Genomic DNA, 27499 nt, shown 5'->3' with positions numbered 1-27499 from the left:
ATAGATTATAAAAGTCATAACTTGCTTGTTCCTAGTTCGTCGCTTTTCCCACAGGAGGCGGGTGAACAGACGTTTGGGATGTACAGGGGATGGCCAAAATGTTTGGGATAGGCATCTTTTTTTCTCCAACAAAAAAATTCAACATGCTGTAACTTTTCATAGAGTGCATCAAAAAATCTCAAACTTTGACTGTTTGTCAACCTATTATATGTGCATCATTGGTACAAATTTGGGCTCGATTGATTAATTTTTAGCGAAGTTAGAACCGTTCGGGTAAAACACTATTTTTTAGACGACTATTTTTTGAACTGTCACATCTCGGAAACCAGTTAACCGGATTGAATAATTTTTTTAACGTTTATCAGCAATATATTGATACTTAATACGACGTTATAAAATGTAATATTTTTTCACGGCGAATTAAGTTATACCGGGTTGAATTTTTTATCAATATAGAGGAAAATAACTCAAATATACAATACCACACAAGAATTATTAAATGTGTTCTACCTTCAATCTAAATAGACTCTAATATATTTGATTAGATATAATTTAAGAACAGAATTGGAAAATCTTTGAATATCAACACTAAAATTTATTGACATTGATGTAAAAAAATTACATTTTTTCGAGAGAAATCCACAAAGTGTCAATCTATGATAACTTTTTTGAACGTTTTAAAAGTATCTATGTTTCAATAGTTTGTGAAGCAATTACATATTTTTAGTGCACGTTCAAAATTTCATTCAATTCGGTTCACTGGTTTCCGAGATATGACTGCTCAAAATGAGTTGTCTAAAAAATAGTGTTTTACCCGAAAGGTTCTAACTTTGCGAAATATTAATCACCTCCTCTTCCTCTTCTTGGCGTAACGTCCTCACTGGGACAAAGCCTGCTTCTCAGCTTAGTGTTCAATGAGCACTTCCACAGTTTTTAACTGAGAGCTTCCTCTGCCAATGACCATTTTGCATGTGTATATCGTGTGGCAGGCACGAAGATACTCTATGCCCAAGGAAGTCAAGGAAATTTCCTTTACGAAAAGATCCTGGACCGACCGGGAATCGAACCCGTCACCCTCAGCATGGTCATGCTGAATACCCGTGCGTTTACCGCCTCGGCTATATGGGCCCTGAATATTAATCAATCGAGCCCAAATTTGTACCAATGATGCACATATAATAGGTTGACAAACAGTCAAAATTTGAGATTTTTTGATGCGCTCTATGAAAAGTTATAGCATGTTGAACTTTTTTGTGAGAGAAAAAAAGTTGCCTATCCCAAACATTACGGCCATCCCCTGTACCTTCTTAATCTAGCTAACAGTGCCCAGGCTGCACTATCAGCTGAGCACACAAGTCTTACCTGATGGTCTTTTGCATCGACTGACCCCTGGAAGCATGAAGTAGGAATTCGGGAGGACCAGAGCTATGTTGGACATTCTTAATGAATTATTTATGCGTTAAGCTCTCTAAATGAACACATTGAGAATGGTTGACTATTCCCAAACAATATCCACGGGATCCCTATGCAATTTTTAATTAGTTCAGGCACCCAGCAAATCGCTTTGAATAGAAATAAAAGTTATAATTGAGTCTTACTGTGTAATCTGTCCTTTTATACTCGTCTCCCAAGCCAAGTCCTTGAGTGTAGGTACGATGGCCCTCGTACATCGCCAATCTAGTTCGTTATCAACTTGTTGGACAGCGCCGCCCCCGATGACGTTTCAAGTGGGCTTTTATGTTGTGTATCGCTTCTGTACAACGACAACCCTCAAACCCCTCAGAAGGTGGCACGATAACAAACAATGTCACTGTTCCCCACAGTGAGCCTGCTCTACATGCCTCGCCACCACCTTCCAGTTCAATCTTCTGATTTCCGATCTATGGAAGGCTACCCTGTCGAGCAGATATCACCGGCGAGTATAAGGTATTTACAACCATCATAACAATGCAATTGAATGCTGGCGGAATTGTGAGCTCTCTAGCTGTTGGTAGCATTGTTTTGCACTGTTCGACTCGATAAGTGCAGGGTTCCGTTCGGAAGAACCCGTTGGCCCTAGTATCGATTTTAATTGTGGAGCTGTGCTGTGAAACAATCAAGTGATAAGCTTCTCACAAACCGTGCAATTCTATTCATCCCACCTATCTTGGTGGTGGAGAATTGGAGCATTAGTACAACGACACAAACTCGATCAGTGCTCTAAGCTGTACGACGATGTGTTTGATTAAATAAAACTGTGAACGTGGAAAATTTCTCTACTAATAATAGATAGAATCGAAGGTGGAGTTTATTCACTAATCAAGATAAATTTGCATAGCCATTAACATGGAGAAGATTTTCAAATTATGGTTCTCAGCAGGCTTTCTCAACCTCCTAAAAACTCGTGATTTTTTTACAACCGATCACAAAACTCTTCTAGTTTCTGAAACTCTCTAGTGATGATTCAGGAATTCACAGTTGTTTCGGGGTTATTGCGACTACCATAGTAGTTATAATCTTTGAAATCTGTCTAAAAAATGAAATTTACAGTTCCTGCAGCACCGACTCTTATCCTAACGAATACTAGGTATAACGAATCTTTATTGATTGCATTGCAATTTGCATAAATTTCGTCACTCTGAAAACCAAACATCGAGCTTCAATCCACCCCGTGCGTGGTGGCATCCCATAATGAAGAAGATAAACCCCGATTGAAATAATCAAGTTGTCGTGCCTGTCGTCGCTCGATTGCAAGCGGGCAGGACACAACAATAAACAACATCGATTGCTGTTGCACCGCCATCGGACCCGATCGGAATATGATAGCAAACCGAACTGATTGACATGATGCCAATGTTTCGTGTTTATGCCCGAGTTCTGTATGGCATGCATATTTTACTAAAATTTGAAATAGTTTTGACAGTAAATATCTACTGTAACTGTATGAATTTTGCTGTAATAATATTTTGAAGATATTTTTGCCATCTTTGAGTTGGCTGTCGGTCTTCGTACAACTTAGTATCTAAACTGCTGACTTCGTTCCATGCTACTTATACTATTCGTGCTTTTAGTTAATTATATTTTTTGTCTGCGATCGGTTCACAATATTAATAGTTTGTGAGATGGCGCTGTCTTTTTTTCGTACACATCAAAAATCGATTAAGGGTTTCATCAAAACTTTGCTGATCACCAGTAACGTTTTGCTGAAAGTTCAGCAACAAATTTTGCCGGATCCTTCAGCTCGGCAAAATTTAGCAAAATATTGCTGAAAGCTTTTGGTGTGTAGCCTTTTTTTCGGCAATCTCAGATCACCCCTCTTCCTCCTCGTAGATTTTTCTTCGTACAAAATTTTCAAAATTTCTATGAAGCGTAGACTTTGCCCAGAACCACCGCCCAGCCCCCTTTCCAAAGAGTCTACGTAGTTTATGAATAGGCCTTATGCTACATTGGCGCACTACTACTATTCGGAAATGATATTCGATTGGCACTGTCCATAAACTACGTAGACTTTTTTAAGCCATCTCGTAGACTTTTGTCCATACATTTTTGAAATTTGTATGAAGCGTAGACTTTGGCCATAACCCCCCTCCCCCTCTAAGAGTCTACGTAGTTTATGGAAAGGTCTATTTTTAATGCCTCTAATAAAACAACTATGTTTGGTGTACAGTTTTGCTTTAGGCGAAAGGCCAGCGCCCGTTCATAAACTACATAAACCCTTAGAGGGAAATGGGTGGCTTGAGTATGGCCAAAGTCTACGATCCATACTAATTTCAAAAATGTTGTAAGGACGAAAGTCTACATCCCCTCGTAGACTTTCGTTCTTACTGAAGGTCTGAGATGACCAGACCAGACATGAATCGACGAAGTTAAATTTTAACCCTCGAGTGATCGCGCTGTTTTTTTTTTTTTAATTTGAACGTTTCTTCACCTTTATTAAGCTCTATACCTAGTGTTCGAGTTAAGTATTCAAAATAGAACTCGTTAAACGTTTATCTGTAATAACATTGTTGATTTCCCTTATCCATTGTTGATCAAAGTTGACTCCCAGATTTCCCATCTTTCCTTAACAGTAAACACCCGACTCTTGGTGGTTGTGGAGATGCAGAGGTATTCTCGGTCTCTACTGGCAATAATCATCACATCCTGACATAATTTTTACATCCCAACTGTAAGGACCTGATCGGCACTGTTCTGTATTGAAAATTTCACTTTGAAAATAAGTGAATTCTTGCAACTTATTTACATCAGTTCAGCAGATGAAACTCGGATAATTGACATAATTGACATATGCAATCAGTCTAAGCAGAGGTTAACTAGTTTCGTTCTCCAAAAACTAATTCGAATTTTTATTAACAATATATTTCATTATAAAGAAAGGGTATTTTATGGTTTCGAACTTTCATTTCGATCGGGATAGAATTGCAATCAATCAACAAATTATGTGTGGGCGAGTATAATTATTCAACCGGGTGATGAATCAATCGGGTTTGTTTTTCCATACACCCAAGCATGTTACCACATTCACACACATATTTTGTATGTTTTGTGTCAAAGCTTCTGGATACCTGGCGGTAGATTATCGCGTTTCAGCTACATTGTTAACTTGCGACGAAATAGAGTAGTATTCACCATGAGTCAAGCCCTTTGTATTTTATATTTTGCCACCATATGTATAGAAGAACCTGGTCAATTGATGCCGACCGCCATTCCGAGCAGTGGAAACAACGATGGAAACACCCCCTAAACTTTCTTGATATCTCATGCTTGATTTGTTAGGCTTGGTCAATCTGCCTGAATGGTCACATTATAAGAAACTGTGAATATATCAAAATTTCGTCTAAAGAAGACAATTTTCTCAAATCTCGGAATAATTTTCACTCCAGAACGACACGTGCATCACGCAAAATGTATTAACAATCTGTTTAGCATAAGTAATTAGTCGAGATAGGGAACGCGCACTCCACTCTTAAATAACACGAGCGGGCATCCCACTTGCATATGGATGACGAAAATTTCCATGCACACGCTCGTCAGTATAACCAACCTCGGTTTTTGTATGTCGCTTTCGCGGTGAAACTTCGGGAACCTCTTTATGACTAGTCTCCATCTCTCAAATACTTTTCAAAAGATCGACATTCCAAACTAAAAATTTAATAGATGGCTCTTGTTTTGAGGTAGTAAAATTGAATTTTATCGGTAAAAAAGGTATTTCGGATCAGCTCTACCCCATTTGGCATAATGCCGTTTGGCATAAAGGTCATTTGGCATAACGGCTATTTGGCATAACAAGGATTATGCGAAACTTACCAAGAAGGCTGCTCTTCGTATTATGCCAAACGGCATTATGTCAAATGGCCGTTATGCGAAATGGCATTTATGCCAAATAGCATTATGCCAAACGGCATTATGCCAAATAGGGTAGAGCCTTACGGATCATGAAGTAAACGCAAAAAGTTACCTAACCAAACCATTCCAAGCTATGTCCAAAGGGAAGTATTATGAAAATCGAATGTACCTCAAATGTTATTCCATAGGATTGTAGGTTTGGAGAATCTGTGCGGTTTAAAATAGTTCATCTTGGGTTTTTCGATTTTTTTTCCTATTTTTCCATACAAATGGTCTAAGGTTAATTTCATCCCATATAAAAATGTATGGGAAAAAGCCCAAGATGGATTATTTTAAGTCACACATATTCTGAATCTAGAGGTCCAAAAATACGGTTCTAGCGAATAAAATTTGAGGTACATTCACTTTTCATAATACTTCCCTTTGGACATAGCGTGCATTCTCGATTTCAGTTTACTAAATTTTCACAAAACTTTCCCATTTTCTAACAATTAAAGTTTCCCGCAATGTTTCCTTACGACTTAACAGTACTTGAATACAGTGAATCAAAATTCAACCATCGCGCAACAATAACGACAATGTCGCAACCTGAATTTGTTGCGACATTCTACCCAATGCGACATAGGTTTGTCCCAACTTGAACAAAATAGGACAAAGATCATGCACCACGAGTTTAGAGATTTTTCAGCCTTGCATTGTGATTTTCGAGCGGTAACTTCGAGTTGGTAAATACTGCAACGCTGCTGAAGATGTATCATCGAAAAGTTTCGATTTTGGGTTAGTAATAATTGATTATTCACGAGTTGAAAAGTACGCAACAAATTCAGCATCCGTTTTGTCTGCAACAAAAACTTTCGAGATCATGTCATTATCTGTTACCAGTTGGGATAAAGAGTGATCACCGCGTCTTATTTGTTGCTTGTTTTGTGCCTCTTTTGTCTGACAATTCTCTTCACTGCTTGAATACCATTCTTCTGTAAGCTGGAGGTTAGAATTTAACAATCGAGAGTTAGAATTCAACGAGCACAGACGATGGATTGAATACAAGTGATCGGTATAGGTATATCCGCCGGGGTGTCAGCGCTAGAAACTAGATGCTATGAAGGCTCTTGTCTACACTTTTCGCTGCTGGCGCCAACTGGGAGCATTCCATTAAAATATAAACAGCAATCATTCTATTAAAGGTCGAGTAGTGATTTCGCTTGAAATTTAATGTATTAGTTCTTCATACATATTATACATAGGGTATTGGTTCCCTTTTTAAGCATGTGGCTCCCATTTTCATCCTACGAAAAACAAAGGATTGAAGCGTTGTTTGATTTGTTTCATATTTTTGTATTTTTTGTTAGAAGTGAGCACGTATGAAAACAAAAAGAACGGAATCAATCAGTGCCGTATTCGCTTGTTTTCAAATAGGATGAATATGGGAGCGTGAGATTACTGATGGCACACATACCCTATGTGATTATTACTTCGACTAGAGACTGGACTCGAAAAAAGTTAGAAACACATTAAAATGTATAACTTTTGATTGCATGAGCATAGATGGCCGTACAATTGCCGTACAACTGCTCCGTGATTGACCAGAACAATCGAAATTGCACAAGGAACCAACATACAGAGATTGGGATGTGCATTTTCGAGAATTACAAACTTTATTGAGTCAATAACGACGCCGGCCACGTCCTTACGGTCATCGAGGAAGGGAAGGAATGTTAGTGTGACGTACGTTGCTACTAGAGACTGAGATCACCTCATCTTCTGCACGATTGTCACGGGAAGGAGTTTTTGTTAATGAAGAGGGGGGAAAGTCACGTGATCTGGATTTACTTTGATAAGTAATGTGGTTCATACATCCTTTATTTGAATTAAAATACGTATTCATTTAGACTAAAATATTACACATGTCGACACCGAAGATGACGAAGTTCAAGATGAAGCCAAAGGATAGCCAAAGGCTACGCTCCATACTGAGATGGTTTATGCACAGCCTCTTACCAGTGAACCAGTATGCATTCGCTCGTTGAATTGTTGCATACCAGACCGCACCCAAAAATCAAAAGCAAATTGACATCCCACACGTCCAACCATCGCAAATTTCCATCATCAGCTGACCAGCGCGCTGCAGCGTTAAAAACAAGATCTCCGTATTAACCAACAATTCTCGAATGACCGCTTGCGCCCGTTTGTGCGTCACGCAGCTCAGTTTCCGCAACACTTGCTCCACTTTCCACCGAACCAACCGACCGCTCATCGTCATCTTGACCCCCATAATACTCCAAACCGAACCAAGCACCACCATCAGCCTTCAATTACCAACCAATTCATCTCGTGTGTAGAGCATCGCCACAATTTAATTTACAACGATCTTCTCTCTTTTCAATTATCGTTTCAGCCTCACTTCGAGCCGCGCCTGCCCGTAGTGTTTAGTGTGTTTTGATAGCGATCGGATCGGGAGCCCGATTGATGTGCGCGCGCAGCACTGTTCGCGATCGTCGCCGGTGACTTCCTGAATGCTGCGTCCAATATCATCGTCATAAGGGGCGAAGTTGTGGTGTTGTCTGTGGTGATGCGACGATGAATACGCGTCGAAAATCGATGCGCTTGCTGTGATTTGCCTGTGAGAGGCCTGGGCGATACACCTCGAATCCGCAAACGGTACCCTGAGTATTTATACTTTGATTGTTGAGTTCAAACAGTGTGCGAAACAATTGTCGGTGCATGGTTTTTGAAGTTAAAATTGTTTTTTTCGAATTCGAATGAGCAAACCTTTCTGTACGTCAATCAAATCTGTTGAATTTATTTTCTGAACTATTTGTGAGTCATTTTACCTGAAAATCTGACATAACTTAAGATCTATCTCATTGAATGTTAAAATTATCCTTAACGAAAAATTATAAATTGTCACTTTCAAGATAAATATGCTATCAATTTGCTTCTATTCTAGTGTCCCATGAGTTCGACATTTATTTACTGAGAGCTTCCTTCGGTAAAGACCATTTTGCATATGTATTTCATGTGGCATGTACGAAGTATCCGCTGCCCAAGGAAGTCAAGGAATGTTAGTTGCCATAATTTCAGCACATTTGCTTTATGCATAGGAAACTTATGATGGTTCGAATAAAAAGAAAATGACACAAAAATCCCCTGAGTACGGACAATTGTTTGATGCACTGTAATTTAGCACGCGCACGCTCACACACTGACGTCGACATGTTTACATTTTTGCATTGTTTTCGGCGATGATGGAGCAAAATGCGGAATGCTTGGGATGCCGGCAGCGTTGGGAAGTGCGATCGAATCGAATCGCAAGTGCAAAGGCAGCCTCCTTTCGTCGTTTGGTTGGGACGGGGTACATCTCAAGTGCACCGGAGAAAAGTGCTGTGATTTTTTTTTACTGATGGGTTTTCAAGAGTGTGTTTGTGAAATCGGGTTTCCATTATTTCGGTGTTTTCTTTTCAGTATGCGTAACAGGTGAAAGAGGTGCATTGAATGAAAAGTCACTTCTTGATCGTATCGTATTGGAAAAATAGTGCTTCAATGTAAGAGCGGAGTCAGCTGAAATTCATCATTCACAATACCTTTAGGAAAAGCAAACGTGATCACAGTAATCGTAGAAAAAGAAAGAGTGAAAACGTCAGTCAAGTATTATCTAGCCGAAATTTACGAAAAGTGGATCAACATCATCTCAGTGAGCGAATACAAGCGCAAAAGAAAATCGGAAAACCACGTAATCGTTGCGCGAAGTGTGAGTGTGGGTGTGTTTGTTCTGCCGCGGATGGCGATCGTGCGATGTGTTGCGAGCATGCAGTAGTGTGCGTGAGTTAGCCTGCCAGAACAGCAGTCATTTGTTACTGTTAGTGTCATTGTAAAACATCATCAAGAAGATATAGAAGAAGAATCAGAAGGAGTCGTCTCCCTTCCTATATCAACACCACTACCGAAAGAAATTCAGCAATCACTACCACCAAGAAGAAACCAACAGCAGCAACAACAACAACAAAAGGCAGTGTAACAATGTCGTCCGGAACATTCGTCGACCGAATTGATCCTTTCGCCAAACGTTCGCTCAAAAAGAAAGGCAAAAAATCTCAGGGTTCATCACGGTACCGAAGTTCACAGGATGTCGAACTGCAGCAGCTGCCGTCGCTGAAAGGTGAGTAGAAAGAGTGCTACATTTCGATTGAAACATTGTTTTTTGCACAATAGGAAAAAATATTGCCCCATACTATCGCAGATCAGAGATGTTCAATATCAATCCTGTCATTTGACTACTGATATTGCACCATCGTCACTATCACTGTAGACCGAGATCAATATCAAGACGATAATGACAGGCAACGACCGTATTCTAGATCACTATTATTGTAACCGATCTGACATTTGCCAAAATTCAGAATGTTTATTAATTAACATTTACGATATTTGTTATTTTGTACTACATTCTAAAATATCGCACTGAAAAGTCTTCATATGGATATTAAGAAAAAGAGGGCTTTTTAGTAATACATACCCATACACCGTCGCAGTCTGCCCTGTTCTGATGGAGATGGAAAATAACGGTGACTTAACAGAGCGCACGCTGATTTGGATTGCAATCAGCCTTTCTAAATTGGCTATTTGTTTACTAGTGAAAAAGCCCCGCTCTACCCCAGATGTCTATGAAACCTTAAAACACCTATGTGACCCTTATTGCCATAGTATCTAGAACATGTATTTGTGAAATAATTAACACGGACCAGAGAGCTGAGTTGTTTATCTGAATATAATTTATTTATGCTGTTATACAGTTTAATAACTATAAGCAGTTGTGATCCTAGCCAAAACAAACAAGTGTTGTCCGGGAATATGTTGCAATTTCTCGCAAATTCCTGTATGAGTTTCATGGAGATCTTTTTAGGACTCCTGTAAGACTTTCTTTTAATGAGATTCTTTACGATTCCTACAGTAGACTGGGATTACTGGGATTACGTTCATTTTTTAATTCCTTCAGGAGTGTTTCTAAGATTACATCTCGTTGCATTTCGCTTGATTATTTTTTAGAATTCATTGAGAACTATTTTTATGGGAATTCCTCACTTAGTTTCTTTTAGGGCTCCTTTATGTAATCAAATGAAATTCGTCCTCTTTTAGGAATCCTCAATGGCTATATTATGCAATTATTCTAAAAAATTTCTATTGGGTTCCTTTAAAATTTCTCCTCTTGCAATAATACGCTGAGAAGCTTTTTTTAAAAGATTTCTCAAGCAGTTTTTTCTGAGGTTGCTCCTAAGGTTCTTTCTAAATTTCATCTATATGATTCTTCTTGAATTCATCCATTACGGGATTAATCCGTTTCGGTTTATACGGGAATGCCCACAGAAGGTCCGCAGAAAATTCCTCCATATGTTTTGTCTGATATTCATCCAGGAATTCCTGTTTTGATTCCTGCCACAACATAATCTCGTTCGATTCTGATTGAGAAAATTTTTATTTGGATGCCTAAAAAAGTACTTGACCAACGGGATTTCAGTAGGTGTTACAGAAAAAAAAAAATTTCGGAGGTATCTCTGTCAAAATTCCTTTTGGAATATATGAAGGAACTTCTGCACGAATTTCAGAAGATGATGAAACCTTTAAAGCAATTTAGGAGGAATCCCCAGTGCAATTTTAGTATGGTTAATGCCTAACGATACTCACTCTAACCTCCGTTTCAAATGGTGAACGCCTTCCATTAAATCAAAATCGAACCACGCCAAAGCAACTCGTGCTACTCCTCGCTCAAGGCATTATACTATACACGAATTTCAACAACTGTGACCATCTCTTCTTCTTGAAACACACGGTAAGACACGAAGCGATTCTTAGACAACTATGATGAAAAAATTGAAACAAAAATAATTATTTATGCAACGAGTTGTAAAATGAAGATTTTACTGCACGAGTCGAACATTTATCCAACGAGGCTTGGCGAGTTGGATAGTTATGACGAGATTCAGATAATTCGGCGAGTTTTAAAGACGTTACGAAGGCGTTACATAGCCGTGTTAGTCGAAAATCTTTTGTAAGTTCCTGAAATGGTTCAGAAATCCGCCTAAAGCCCCCTCTGACCACATGTAACGCACTTTAAGCCCTTCGAAACCCCTGAAAATGCCTCTGTATTGTTTGAAACCCGTCGAAAATCCTCTAAACCTTCCTGAAATGTCTCGGAAATCTCTCCGAATTTCCGTTGGACGCACCTGAATCCCTCCAAAATCCCCGAAACGCTTTTGTAACGCCTCTGCAACGTATCTGAAATCTGCTGAAAATCCCCCTCTGAAACTCTCTAAAGCACCACTGAAGCACATCTGACACCTCCCCAAAACGTTCTGTATCCCCTTTTTTATCTGTATTAACGTGATTTTTAGCCCTAGGCTAGTTCATCTCGGGACCCACGCTTTACTTCCTTTCCGAAGGAAGAACTCACATTTTGCGAGTTTGTCGGGAGTGCGATTCGATCCCAGGTCCTCGACGAGATAGTCAAGTGTTCTAACCATCACATCAGGTCCACTCCACTCTGTACCCCCTTGAAAAACCTTGAAATGACCCTAAATGCCCATCTTAAACACCTACGAACCTCTTGAAGCCTCCTGAAACGCACCTTAAACCTCCCTCAAACGTACTGTAACCCCTTGGTACCCATTGGAATGCATAGAATACATTTTACGACGTTTTCAGGCGTTTTTTTTCACGCTGACCACGTAAAAAAATTTCAGTGTACCTGCACCATACTTAGCATACCATAAGTTTTTATTGTTGTTTATTCGTCAACAGGTCAAATCTCCACCCCAATGACAAAAATTCATCTTAAAACTAACATGAAACTCTTCTAAAATTAAGCTTATTAGTTTCACGAGACAAAACTTCCTGAAATGTCTCCGAAATTCCCCTAAAACCCCCTCGGACTCCATGTAACGCACCTGAAACCCTCCGGAAACGCCTTTGTAGCGCCTCTGTAATGTCTCTGAAACCCGCTGGAAATCACTCTGAAACTCCATAAAATTCACTGAAACCTCCCTGAAACTTCCTGTAACTCCTTGAAACGCCCTTTTAAACGACCCTAAATGCCCACCTTAGACATCTATGAACCACCTGAAGCCTCCTTAACGCACCTGAAACCTCCCTAAAACTTCATGTAACCCCTTGAAGCTCTCCTAAAAGTCCCCAGAAACATCCTGGAACCCCACAAGCCACTGGAACCTCCTTAAGCGTCCCTGAATACTCACTGAAACGTTCTGTAACACCTTGAAACGCCCCTGAAACACCTAAGCCCCTTTAAATCATACTTGAACCCCCCGAAACCTCTAGGCCTCTAGTTTTTTATTCACGTCTACCGTGACTTGAATTCTTTACGCGTTTTTTTAATAACGTGTTTTTTTACGACGTGAATCACTGATGTCTCAAGCTCAGTTCGATGGGACGGTAGAATTAATTCACAAAATGTGCAGCGTGCACTTTGATTAAATTTTCGCATAACGAATTTGGTTCAGAGTAAACTCCCTTCGCTTTACTGTTAACTTTAACCACTGTATTCAAAATCAACTTTCATGCAATTCACTTATTTACTGCCGTGAATCGCAAGTCAGTCCCATCTGCATTTTGGGCAAAATTGAGTTAATGGCGGTTTTCGATCATTCTTCGGATGATCTTTCAGCTGTGTGAATAAAAATATATAGTTTGTTCAGTAAAATCGAAAAACAACACCAAGTCAGATTGTCCCATAATGAAAAGTAATCGCAAGTCAGTCCCATTACGAACTTGTGCACCCTGCAGTTCAAAATCGAACTCTGTTTTAGACAGTTTTATATTTTTCGCAGTTACATTTTCATGTTTGAAACAATTTGTGAAAGTTTCGTGATGATCGCAGTAGTATTCAATTTATGGCGATTTTTTCAAATTTCACATAGAAATCGAATTTAAAAACTTCAGAGTCCATTTTCTCAATGCCTACTTTTTACATATGGGACTGACTTGCGATTCACGGCAGTTTAGTCTATACAACTAACGTTTGTCAGCAATCAGCATCGGAGTCAGTCGATCTAGTATTGATTGACGTTGATTGCGTGGTTTATCACGTCCAGATGACGGCTCGAAATTGCGCATTGCGCAGTTAAAAGTGCGACGAGGAAGTGCGGAATCTCAAATAAAAGTGCGATTTGGTGTCAGATCGTTTCGGTGTCTTCACCGCACTTATTCATTAGCTCATGATGAATAAGTGCGGTGAAGACACCGGAACGATTTGATGCAATATCGCACTTTTATTTAAGATTCCGCACTCTGTCGCAGTCCAGTTAGCAATGCAATAAACTATACAATACATATTTCGGACTGCGCGCTGTGTGTTACTCTAGTGCAGTACATACCGAACAACTGACTCTTAGACAAGATTGATGCAATGGCTAATAGCTGTCCTGGACACATCCTTGCCCAGAAAGCTGAGGAATGGGAAAAGAACGTTAGCTGGATGTGCCCAAAAATGTGTAGAGAACTCAATGTTTTCTCGAGCCTAGGCGTCACGGGCTTTTGGATGTTAGTGTTGACTTCTCTTTGCATTTCCAATTGTAAAAGTTAAGTTTGCGATCGAAGGAATTCATATTGTTGATATCTTTCGTTGCGGGTATCTCACACGTGCACGCAGTCAATATCTTCAAATCAAGGAACCCAAATTTACGAAGGGTTGACAGGGAAATCGATATCCCGTCTCACGCTAGCTCAGCATTTAGCGGTACACTGCATCGAGCAAATTCATCCAACCTTACGCCATCTGCAGCGGCAATCGTGCTGACGTCCTCGCCCTGTTCGCCATCAGTCATCACCGTCGTTAAGTGTCTATACGGCACGTAAGTCATTTGCCATTTTGCCGATTTGAACCTTCAACCCAAACAAATGTTTTGCCTCTCTTCTAGTTTTTTTTTTTGCCGCTTTCATTATCATCACGAACTCGAAGCGAAGCTATTTTGCATTATTTATTAGCCGTGCAGCGCAACAGCCGAGGAATAACCGAACGACAATTGCAAATGCATAAGCACGAAACGATGACCAGTGTTGCTACAATCGCATATATAGCTAGATAGATACAGATTCTATTATATATGGTACAGATTACTGATTGTATATAAAAATTGCATATTTGGAAATGCACATATCATATTATATACAAATAAGATTGATGATTGTAAAGTGATTTACACCACGCTCATATAAAAAATTATGTCTCGACAACATATGGTACTACGATCAATGACGCTTTCAGTATAACTAGAATCGAATTCAGCTAATATATCAAATTTATTCTTGAGAAATTTACGTCGCATACAGTACACATTTGAATTTCCGGTACAGATAAAAGCATGGCCTCACTGGTTGTCGCCCCTTACCGGGGGGTCGACCAGGAGCAGCACCAGATCGAATAAAGAAAACACAGTCGTGAATTTTCCCACTCGGTGTCTGTGTGTGGGTTTCTGTTTCTATTTCCAATATACATTTGAATAGCGTTTTTTTTTTGAGGATGTGTGTCTTTTCTTGCAGTCTTGCCCGGCTTGCAGTCTGCAACTCTTGTTTCAACGTCCGTCCATGGTTTTCGACCGTATTCTTTGTTGTCGGACACCCACAATGCAATGGCACCCAGCTGCATGTTTCCCGATGTTTACCCGAGCCAACAATGTCGAGGAACGGAACAGGACTGGCTGTTCGGCTGAGCGGTGATTGTTGCCATTTTAAATCATCAGTGTCATTAGTGGAGGCGCTAACGTGCTGACAAATAAAACAGCAGGTTGGGTACAGTGCCGTTAAAAAGTTGATGTGCAAATGTTTTCCTGATTGCGTTTTAATATTTTTTATGATCATCGAACTCATTGCCACTGATCAGTACTTACTGTTATAATATTTATTGAAGTTGAACCTATTGATTGTTTGGCTGTTCTTACTAGTTTTACAGTTGAAAAGTTGTTAACACTGCTAATGCTGTCCACGCAGTTGTTGAATACGTTTTTTTATAATTCTCGTGGACGCAAGACGATTTTTCATCATATGTAACTATCAATATAAAAACGCGGATAGCAAAAATTAGAATAACAAACATATCCATCTGACATCACTTAGAATAATGGATAACATGACACGACATTACATATATTGAGCAACATGAAACAAGAAACTAAAAAAAAACTTTGACCATACGATAACTAACTTGCTAAAAGAAGAAATGCATGGACAACAACACAATAAATCGTGTAACTAGAACACGACATAGGCAAATTCTTAGCTTGAAGACTGACTGATCAATTGAACATTTTCCAACCTTCTAGGGTAATTGTTCCCATCGTTGTGGTAGTACCTAATGTTGCGGTAATGGCAATTGAGCACTTTTTCGACTGAAATTTTACCAAAAGGTATTTTTAATAGTTGTATGGTGCTTAAATTATGGGATTGCACCATTTGTTTGCTTCAGATTTGCCCAAAAACTTATAAAAAAAAAAAAAAAATTCCTTAATGTGTTTGCTGCTGTGTTCCTATTGTTGCGGTAGTGTTTCTAATGTTGCGGTATCTTATATGATTTCAATGGGTTACCGCGACAATTGGAACAAATACCGCAACATTAGGAACACAATGTTCTTTGAGATAAAAACGAATAAAATGCTCATAACAACATCAATGTGGCAATATTTCGTTATTTTCCCGTAGATTAAGGATGGATTTTATCATCTTCAATTCAGTCCATGTAAAAAGTTTGCTTAGAGCGATACAATTGTGGTTTAAACATGAACCCAGTGCTTAACTCCTCCATGATCGGATCAATTACCCTACCGTAACTTTCTGAGTCAGTATGCAACACTGTCTTAAGGCGAAAATGGAAGCATTTTCTCACTTTTTGGTTTTTGATTTTTTATTAAATAACCAGCAAAAAAGAATTATTGAAGGAAAACTGCATTCTTTCCTTGCACGCTTTAAAATTTGCGATCATAAAACCACAGACAAACAGACGTATCACTTGCGAAATTTCCATCGACCACGCTTTTAACGATCATTTTAAATTTTCATAGTTGTGGCTCTCACAACCAGAGGCGCGCGCATCGTTTTTCTATGCGTTTGACGTTTCACACTAGCGCCTTCTGTTAACGATATTGCACAACACAGTGATTAGTGCAACTTTTCCACCAGGTGATGGTAGTGTGAACTGGGCGATGGATTTCCATGAAAATCGTTCAATATTTTGCATGAATCGTTAAGTTAGATATTATTCGACCAATTTACTCATTGTTCCGTTTCGAAGCTGTCACGCGTTTTCTTTGTTCCGCGTTGTTTGTTGATCTTCGGTGTTCAACATGTTTTTCTTACCTGATGATTTAACGGATCACGTGGTAGTGTTGAGTAGAGTAATTCGCGATTGTTGGGAGGATCAACATCGCCCTGCTGGAAGGTGTTATGCAACGAGCCAGGCTCAACAGCCGGGGTACGATCTTCACGGAATCCGGCCAATTTGTCTGTTTTGCGAATGACATGGCTATTATTGCTAGAACATTTGGAACGGTGGCAGAACTGTACACCCGCCTTAAACGTGAAGCAGCAAAGGTCGGACTGGTGGTGAATGCGGCTAAGACAAATTGCATGCTGGTAGGTGGGATTGAGCGAGATAGGACAAGCCTTGGCAGCAATGTTACGATAGACGGGGATACTTTTGAGGTGGTAGATGAATTCGTCTACCTCGGTTCCCTGCTAACGGCTGACGATAATGTGAGCCGTGAAATAGGAAGTCGCATCATCACTGGAAGTCGTGCCTACTATGGGCTCCAGAAGAAAATGCGGTCAAAAAAGATTCACCCCCGCACCAAATGTACCATGTACAAGACGTTAATAAGACCGGTGGTTCTCTACGGACACGATACATGGACGATGCTCGAGGAGGACCTGCAAGCACTCGGAGTTTTTAAGCGACGGGTGCTAAGGACGATCTTCGGTGGCGTGCAGGAGAACGGTGTGTGGCGGAGAAGGATGAACCACGAGCTCACTGCACTTTACGGCGAGCCCAGTATCCAGAAAGTGGCCAAAGCCGGAAGGATACGGTGGGCAGGGCATGTTGCAAAAATGCCGGACAACAACCCTGCAAAATTGGTGTTTGCTAACCATCCGGTTGGTACAAGAAAACGTGGAGCGCAGAGAGCACGATGGGTGGACCAGGTGGAGCGTGATCTGGCGAGTGTTGGACGTGACCGAGGATGGAGAACTGCAGCTGCAAATCGAGTATTATGGCGGCAAATTGTTGATTCAGTATTATCATGAATTTGATGTTAACTTAATAAATGAATGGGAGCATCTGTCTTATTCCCATTTGGGGTGCCGGTGTTCGTCTTCATTTGAAATTACCGTGTATTTGTTTGTGATATTGCTGCTGGAAGTCCGGGATACGAAAATGAAAGTCAACAGTTTCGTCCCGAGAGTACTGGAACTCGTGAGTTTGTGCCAGTATATCGTATTAGTGCCTAAACGTTGACCAAACGTATCCTTTGGACTTCGCCCTTCCGCTAACAACACCAAAACTCCCATGTAACCTAAACCTGAGAGGACGTTGAGGTCTTTACATACCTGTCCTAGGTGTTCAACTAATCTTCCTTATCCATCCCTCAGCTGTCACAAGGACGTGGCCAGGACAGCCTTCCACCGTTAGATAATTGCGTCGATCTTTTCTTGAGTCAATGATTAGCCCCATATTTCTATGCTTTGGTTACGGACGGAAAAAAGGCAATTCTTGTAACAGCGGTCTGAGGCTGTACCACCAACAATTCGTAGTGTGAATTTGTGCGACTTGCTTGAAGCGTATGCTAATGCTAATCGACCAATCTACTCATCGTTTCCTTCAAAATATCATTTCCATGCCATCTATGAGGCAGTCAAAAGAGCACGAAATCGCTTATTTTGCCATATAAATTGAGGTACAGGGGATAGCCAAAATGTTTGGGATAGGCTACTTTTTTTCTCCCACAAAGAAATGCAACATGCTGTAACTTTTCATAGAGTAAATCAAAAAATCTCAAATTTCGACTGTTTATCAACCTGTTATATGTGCATCATTGGTACAAAATTGGGCTCGATTGAATAGTTTTTCGCGAAGTTAGAATCGTTAGGGTAAAACACTATTTTTTAGACATCTCATTTTTGAGCTGTAATATCTCGAAAACCAGTGAACCGAATTGAATGAATTTTTTATCGTTTATCAACAATATATTGATACTTAATACAACGTAATACAATGTAATATTTTCTTACGAAAAATTAAGTTATACCGGGTTGAAATTTTTACCCATATAGAGGAAAATAAGTCAAATTTACAATACCACACAAAAATTACTAAATGTGTTCTTCCTTTAATCTAAATAGGCTCTAATATATCTGATTAACGATAACTTGGAATAATGGATAATGGAAAATCTTTGGACATCAACACTAAAATTTATTGACATTGACGTAAAAAAATTATATTTTTTCGAGAAAAATTCAAAAAGTGTCAATCCATGATAATTTTTTTCAACGTTCAAAAAGTGTCTATACTTTAATAGTTTGTGAAGCATTTGTATGTTGTTAGTGTACGTTCAAAATTTCATTCAATTCGGTTCACTGGTTTATGTTACTCAATAAACCAGCGTTTTTTTTTTGAGGATGTGTGTCTTTTCTTGCAGTCTTGCCCGGTTTGCAGTCTGCAACTCTTGTTTCATCGTCCGTTCATGGTTTTCGACCGTATTCTTTGTTGTCGGACACCCACAATGCAATGGCACAGCTGCATGTTTCCCGATGTTTACCCGAGCCAACAATGTCGAGGAACGGAACAGGACTGGCTGTTTGGCTGAGCGGTGATTGTTACCATTTTAAATCATCAGTGTCATTAGTGGAGGCGCTAACGTGCTGACAAATAAAACAGCAGGTTGGGTACAGTGACGTTAAAAAGTTGGTGTGCAAATGTTTTCCTGGTTGCGTTTTAATATTTTTTATGATCATCGAACTCATTGCCACTGATCAGTACTTACTGTTATAATATTTATTGAAGTTGAACCTATTGATTTTTTGCCCTGGCCAAGTTCGCAGGAGTTGACGGTATTAAAGTGAAGGAGTTTCATTTTAATTATTGTAATGTAGTGTTCTTTAGTGAAACATATCAGATATCACCTTTTTAACACTTTACACTTTAATGCGCCTCCAACGGTTCATCACGAGCCGGCTGCTGCAGATGGAGTATGGCTGATCATATGCATCAGACATGCTCGATAAACATGGAGGAACCGCCGGGGCTCATTAGAGTCTATTCCCAAGCAATAATTCCAAGTCAGTTGGATTTGAGAAGGTTTTGATGATCGTTACAAATCCTAATAAAAGTATTATAGGATTTGTGACAGGTTTTGGAACCTTTTACAGCCAGCTGACTTCAAAATGTTATTTGGGCTCTATTTCCCACGTTTCTCGGTTGGTTTTGATTAGTAATTTATGAATTTTACAATGTTAGTTGGTAATATTTTCTTTAAATAAAACAATTAAAATCGACCGAAGAATTAATAGTGGGAAGGAGATTTGCAGCATTTAATTGTGCTGATAGATTCGAAGCTAACGTGCGAACACTTAAACGCATTGTTGACGTCAATGCGTTCGACGTGACATTATGGACAAAAACTGACTGCTTTTTATTAACTGATCTACGTTACTTGTGTATGACTAGGTTGACATTTCTAGGCTACGCTTGAGAAAATGACATGGTTTATCTAGGTAGGACCGATAGGACAATTTAAAGAATTTGAATATTTTTCATAGTATTTATAGAGGGAAGAATACATAATAGTTAACAAGCAATCTTTATTATTTTAAAATTTGGCTGACCAACTTGGCGTATTTTTGATTATCTTAGATGGTATTATGACACCAACAGAAAAAAATATCAGAAGTTCAGTTACATGTTTCGGTGGGTTTTGGACCAATTACAATTTAAGGACACAAGAGATGAACACAGAAAAGTAGAAAACGATTAGCGAAATAAAAAAAAAAAACAATTTGACACAGGATCGACTACATTTTAACACACGAGGTTCGACTGATTCGATAAAAAACAAACATACTACAACTGACTTAACGAGGAGGAAAACATATTGAACCTTATTGCAAAACCAAACAAGAAGACAAATACAAACCGTGTGACAATAACACTACATAGGCAAATCCTGACTGACTGACCAATTGAATACTTTCCAATCTTCTACCGTAACTTTTTGAGTCATTTTGCAACAGTGTCTTAATGGATATCATTTTCTGCGTACGGATGGTAAACTGCTTCTGAAAGATTACGTACTCTTTTCTATCTTCGGGTCTAGTGTAGAGGTTTCAACTCTATTCAGAGTGCAGCTAGAAACCTAGCAAAAAAAATGATTTTTTGGCTGTTCTTACTAGTTTTACAGTTGAAAAGTTGTTAAAACTGCTAATGCTGTCCACGCAGTTGTTGAATACGTTTTTTTATAATTCTCGTGGACGCAAGACGATTTTTCATCATATAGAACTATCATTATAAAAACGCGGATCGCAAAAATTAGAATAACAAACATATCCATCTGACATCACTTAGAATAATGGATAACATGACACGACATTACATATATTGAGCAACATGAAACAAAAACTAAAAAAACCTTGACCATATGATAACTAACTTGCTAAAAGAAGAAATGCATGGACAACAACACAATAAATCGTGTAACTAGAACACGACATAGGCAAATTCTTAGCTTGAAGACTGACTAATCAATTGAATATTTCCCAACCTTCTAGGGTAATTGTTCCCATCGTTGTGGAAGTAGTTGATGCTGCGGTAATGGCAATTGAGCACTTTTTCAACTGAAATTTTACCAACAGGTATTTTTAATAGATGTATGGTGCTTAAATTCTAGGATTGCACCATTTGTTTGCTTCAGATTTGCCCAAAAACTTATTTAAAAAAAAAATTCCTTAATATGTTTGCTGCTGTGTTCCTATTGTTGCGGTAGTGTTCCTAATGTTGCGGTATCCCATATGATTTCAATGGGATACCGCAACAATAGGAACAAATACCGCAACATTAGGAGCAAGTACCGCAACATTAGGAACACATTTAGATAAAAACGAATAAAATGCTCATAACAACATCAATGTGGCAATATTTCGTTATTTTCCCGTAGATTAAGGATGGATTTTATCATTTTCAATTCAGTCCATGTAAAAAGTTTGCTTGGGGCGATACAATTGTGGTTTAAACATGAACCCAGTGCTTAACTCCTCCATGATCGGATCAATTACCCTACACGCAAAAAAAACCGTTCCGATATACGTGAACTCCCAATCACGGCAACGGGAACGAACGGGAACTATGCATAGCAACGATAACAACAATAAGAAATGTACACCGTGAACTAGATTTCACGTTTTCTAGAACGCCTATATTGACAGCTGGAACTAGTTCCAGATCACGGTGTATATTTGCTTGTTCTCATATTTGCGTTTGTTTGTTCACGTTTATCAGAACGGTTTTCTGAGCGTGTACCGTAACTTTCTGAGTCAGTATGCAACAGTATCTTAAGGCGAAACTGGAAGCATTTCCCCACTTTTTGGTTTTTGATTTTTCATTAAATAACCAGTAAAAAAGAATGATTGAAGGAAAACTGCATTCTTTCCTTGCACGCTTTAAAATTTGCGATCATAAAACCACAGACAAACAGACGTAACACTTGCGAAATTTCCATCGACCACGCTTTTAACGATCATTTTAAATTTTAATAGTTGTTGATTTCACAACCAGAGGCGCGCGCATCGTTTTTCTATGCGTTTGACGTTTCACACTAGCGCCTTCTGTTGACGATATTGCACAACACAGTGATTCGTGCAACTTTTCCACCAGGTGATGGTAGTGTGAACTGGGCGATGGATTTCCATGAAAATCGTTCAATATTTTGCATGAATCGTTAAGTTAGATATTATTCGACCAAATTACTCATTGTTCCGTTTCGAAGCTGTCACGCGTTTTCTTTGTTCCGCGTTGTTTGTTGATCTTCGGTGTTCAACATGTTTTTCTTACCTGATGATTTAACGGATCAGTTGTCAAAATTACTTGCTGAAAAAGGTGGAATTTTACTTGAGCGCTCTACTTGGCAACAAGAAACTAAGCTTAAACGTGAAGCAGCAAAGGTCGGACTGGTGGTGAATGCGGCTAAGACAAAGTGCATGCTGGTAGGTGGGATTGAGCGAGATAGGACAAGCCTTGGCAGCAATGTTACGATAGACGGGGATACTTTTGAGGTGGTAGATGAATTCGTCTACCTCGGTTCCCTGCTAACGGCTGACGATAACGTGAGCCGTGAAATACGAAGTCGCATCATCAGTGGAAGTCGTGCCTACTATGGGCTCCAGAAGAAAATGCGGTCAAAAAAGATTCACCCCCGCACCAAATGTACCATGTACAAGACGTTAATAAGACCGGTGGTTCTCTACGGACACGATACATGGACGATGCTCGAGGAGGACCTGCAAGCACTCGGAGTTTTTAGCGACAGGTGCTAAGGACGATCTTCGGTGGCGTGCAGGAGAACGGTGTGTGGCGGAGAAGGATGAACCACGAGCTCACTGCACTTTACGGCGAACCCAGTATCCAGAAAGTGGCCAAAGCCGGAAGGATACGGTGGGCAGGGCATGTTGCAAGAATGCCGGACAACAACCTTGCAAAGTTGGTGTTTGCTAACCATCCGGTTGGTACAAGAAAACGTGGAGCGCAGAGAGCACGATGGGCGGGCCAGGTGGAGCGTGATCTGGCGAGTGTTGGGCGTGACCGAGGATGGAGAACTGCAGCTGCAAATCGAGTATTATGGCGGCAAATTGTTGATTCAGTATTATCATGAATTTGATGTTAACTAAATAAATGAATGGGAAGATCTGTCTTATTCCCATTTGGGGTGCCGGTGTTCGTCTTCATTTGAAATTACCGTGTATTTGTTTGTGATATTGCTGCTGGAAGTCCGGGATACGAAAATGAAAGTCAACAGTTTCGTCCCGAGAGTACTGGAACTCGTAAAATTTGGTGATTTTGTGCCAGTATATCGTATTGGTGCCTAAACGTTGACCAAACGTATCCTTTGGACTTCACCCTTCCACTAACAACACCAAAACTCCCATGTTACCTAGACCTGAGAGGACGTTGAGGTCTTTACATGCCTGTCTTAGGTGTTCAACTAATCTTCCTTATCCATCCCTCAGCTGTCACAAGGACGTGGCCAGGACAGCTTTCCACCGTTAGATAACTGCGTCGATCTTTTCTTGAGTCAGTGATTAGCCCCATATTTCTATGCTTTGGTTACGGACGGAAAAAAGGCAATTCTTGTAACAGCGGTCTGAGACTGTACCACTTACAATTCGTAGTGTGAATTTGTGCGACTTGCTTGAAGCGTATGCTAATGCTAATCGACCAATCTACTCATCGTTTCCTTCAAAATATCATTTCCATGCCATCTATGAGGCAGTCAAAAGAGCACGAAATCGCTTATTTTGCCATATAAATTGAGGTACAGGGGATAGCCAAAATGTTTGGGATAGGCTACTTTTTTTCTCCCACAAAGAAATGCAACATGCTGTAACTTTTCATAGAGTAAATCAAAAAATCTCAAATTTCGACTGTTTATCAACCTGTTATATGTGCATCATTGGTACAAAATTGGGCTCGATTGAATAGTTTTTCGCGAAGTTAGAATCGTTAGGGTAAAACACTATTTTTTAGACATCTCATTTTTGAGCTGTAATATCTCGAAAACCAGTGAACCGAATTGAATGAATTTTTTATCGTTTATCAACAATATATTGATACTTAATACAACGTAATACAATGTAATATTTTCTTACGAAAAATTAAGTTATACCGGGTTGAAATTTTTACCCATATAGAGGAAAATAAGTCAAATTTACAATACCACACAAAAATTACTAAATGTGTTCTTCCTTTAATCTAAATAGGCTCTAATATATCTGATTAACGATAACTTGGAATAATGGATAATGGAAAATCTTTGGACATCAACACTAAAATTTATTGACATTGACGTAAAAAAATTATATTTTTTCGAGAAAAATTCAAAAAGTGTCAATCCATGATAATTTTTTTCAACGTTCAAAAAGTGTCTATACTTTAATAGTTTGTGAAGCATTTGTATGTTGTTAGTGTACGTTCAAAATTTTATTCAATTCGGTTCACTGGTTTCCGAGATATGACAGCTCAAAAATGATTTGTCTAAAAATAGTGTTTTACCCGAACGGTTCTAACTTCGCGAAAAACTATTCAATCGAGCCCAAATTTGTACCAATGATGCACATATAATAGGTTGACAAACAGTCAAAATTTGAGATTTTTTGATGCACTCTATGAAAAGTTATAGCATGTTGAACTTTTTTTGTGAGAGAAAAAAAAAGTTGCCTATCCCAAACATTTTGGCCATCCCCTGTATATCTCAAAACTGACATGATGGAACCAATCTGAGCCCAATTTCAGATTTAGCAATACCAAATCTATCACAGACGCGTAAGTTTGTTTTTGAGAAAGACCAATAAATAAATTTGGTTTCGCTGAGTTATTTATGTAACAAACCTTTTACCAGTAACAAGAGTGGAATGTTTTCTGGATTTGTTTCCCCACGCTTCTTGAATAAGGGCCATACAGTTAAATTATTTCAGCGAATTTAAGACAAAGCAAACTCGTGGTACACTTAGCATACTGTGAGGTTCACTATTAGAACTTTTGTCGCCATTTTTTGTGGTTGCTTTTGTTTCGAAGGACGAATGGTTGATTTTGGATATTGTAATGTATATCATCAGGATGTCGTTTGGGTAATTTAACTTGTTCTTTTGCGCTTCCTTTACTCTTGTTGGATACCTTTGATTCTTAATCACCAAATCGGTAGTTGAGGGTGTATTTGGGCGTCTACAACTTTTCAATCGACGCACTCTCTACTGTGTAGATCCATTCGTCATTAATATGTTTTAAAATGAATCGTATTGTATGCCAATTAGTTAATTTTTTTTTGCTTATTTTGTTTTTTCTGTGCCTTAATGCGGTCCTTAATCGTCGTCATAGCTAGAATTTTGTAGGAAGAATGCTTCGATCATGTCTGGATGTGGTATGCGTTCTTTACTGTCAGCTCTACTCCTTCCCAGAGGTTTCATGGATGGGGTTATTCTCTTCAGTCAATCAGCACTGCTCTCTCTTAATCTTGCAGATTAGAATCATATAGCTGAACTCGTCGATGTGGTTGTTGATTTTGGGTTTTATCGGCTCGTTTCGCTGTTGAACTACTCTGAGCAGCAATGTTTCTTGGAGAAGGTCTAGCTGAGCTGTGGTGAGTTGGTTTTGTCCAGACTTTCACCTTCTGGCATAATTACTGTAACTGATACCAGCTGAATCCTTACTGAGAGGGTTGAGAGATGCAAAGAATCGTTTTCCTAAGGCGCAAGGTCACTCGAATCTAAATGTGCCTGTTTTTGTTTGGGGTCCTTTATAGCAGATTTGGACTCTTTCGAACGTTTATAGGAAGTGGGCTCGGTGTTCTCTTTATTCAGAATTATGGAAATTCAAAGCATTTGTTGTTGCTGATATTCTGCTTTGCATGTTCGCACACATGCACGCACACCCTCACGCGTACATAACTATAACAGCGTCCTTACGGAGCACCCTCGGTTCCTGTAGAATCTATCCATATTGTTTTCGGATACTTTATTAGTAACTAAAGATTTTTGGGGATTGACGATGATCTTTATTCCATCATCCGCATTGTCTGTCATGTTCAACAGGTTAGCATTGGTCGATGGGAGGATGTGGTAGATCTGGACCAGTAGCATTGACGGAACATGTGTAGTAGGGGCAGAATACTACCATCTTCTCATGGGTAGCATAACTCCTTAGCATTGAAGTTTATCCACTTTTGCTGCACGCGATGGCCTGGTCATAGATAGCAATCATCGCAAGCTTTCTTTTCTACCAGGACTAAGAATGGGATATGAAAGTGTTACAAAATTATTTCGGAACAACCTTTGGTTTATGCTATTTGAAAAAAACATGTTTGACCAATAATAGTTATAATCGTCTGCGCACCAAAACCAAATGAAACAGAAACTGGATTTTCCAGCGACAAAACTGCATAAAGTGAAAAATTGAACATCTTTAGATGGAAACAGCTGATATAACTGTACCGTGAATTATCTAAATAAGATAATCTCGCGAAGCGGAGCGATAGTAGTCCTTGAAGTGAATGTATAAACTGAAATCCGAGAAGTTCTCGTTACTTATCAAATTAACCCGTTAACGCCCGGGTGACCATGCTAAGAGTATCTGAGTATTCATAAATAGCAGTGCATTTTTATCAATTTTTAACGTTCTCTTATCCTTTGAAGCATATTTTCGCATACCTAATACACAGACAAACAGACGAAACTCTTAGAGGAAATTCATCAAAAACGTTTGCCCGGTGTCTTTTTCATGAGCACACTACCACCTGTTGGTAGAACCGCGCGAGACACTGTCGGCCATGATGGATTTCGAATTGACGTTTGTCTATCACGCACACCACTACACAAATCGCCTGTAATTTTTGTTTGCATCATTCAGCAACGTATACACTGGCAAGCGTCAAAGCGCTCGAACACTAGCGCATCTGGTGGAAGGATCGCGCAAATTAAATGAAATTTGAATTGATCGTTAAATGCATGTGCCAAGCCGTTTTGAAGAGTGTTACGTCTGCTTGTCTGTGCCTAATGGCTCGTCGAAAAATTTCCTTCTCCCTATCATGGAGTAATCTTTGCAGGAACTCCGGGAATATTACCTGAAGTAATCCATTTTCAATCCCTGAACAAATTCCATTAGAAATATCGGAAAGAATCAGGGGAGGAATCCTTGAAAGAATCTTGAAAAACTTGAAGAAATACCGGAAGCAATTCTTGAAAAAACCTCAAGAGAAGTCCTTGAAATCTAGGAAGGAATACCGAGAATCTTAGAAAGATTCTTTGAAAGAATGTCGGGAGGAGTCCTCAAATCCCTAAAGGAAATTCGACGAGAATCATTGCAGGAATGGAGTAGAAAATCTCTGAAGAAATAAAAGAAAAACCTAATGAAATCCCCCCGGGA

General features: G+C 39.3%; 1 protein-coding gene across 1 annotated transcript in view; it reads left to right on the top strand.

The window, feature by feature from the left end:
• Positions 1-27499, top strand: part of LOC109425375 (serine/threonine-protein phosphatase 2A 56 kDa regulatory subunit alpha isoform) — a 62239-nt gene that overhangs the window by 18356 nt on the left and 16384 nt on the right. The window contains exons 2-3 of the mRNA XM_062846445.1: positions 7721-7983; positions 8788-9481. Of these exons, the coding sequence (XP_062702429.1) occupies positions 9343-9481 (139 nt within the window). The 5' untranslated portion in view covers positions 7721-7983; positions 8788-9342. The remainder of the gene's footprint in view (positions 1-7720; positions 7984-8787; positions 9482-27499) is intronic.

Source organism: Aedes albopictus, chromosome 1 (genome assembly GCF_035046485.1).
Source record: "Aedes albopictus strain Foshan chromosome 1, AalbF5, whole genome shotgun sequence".
NCBI classification, from domain to species: domain Eukaryota; kingdom Metazoa; phylum Arthropoda; class Insecta; order Diptera; family Culicidae; genus Aedes; species Aedes albopictus.
Note: the sequence above shows the minus strand (reverse complement) of the source record. Positions and strands in the feature narration are given on the sequence as shown.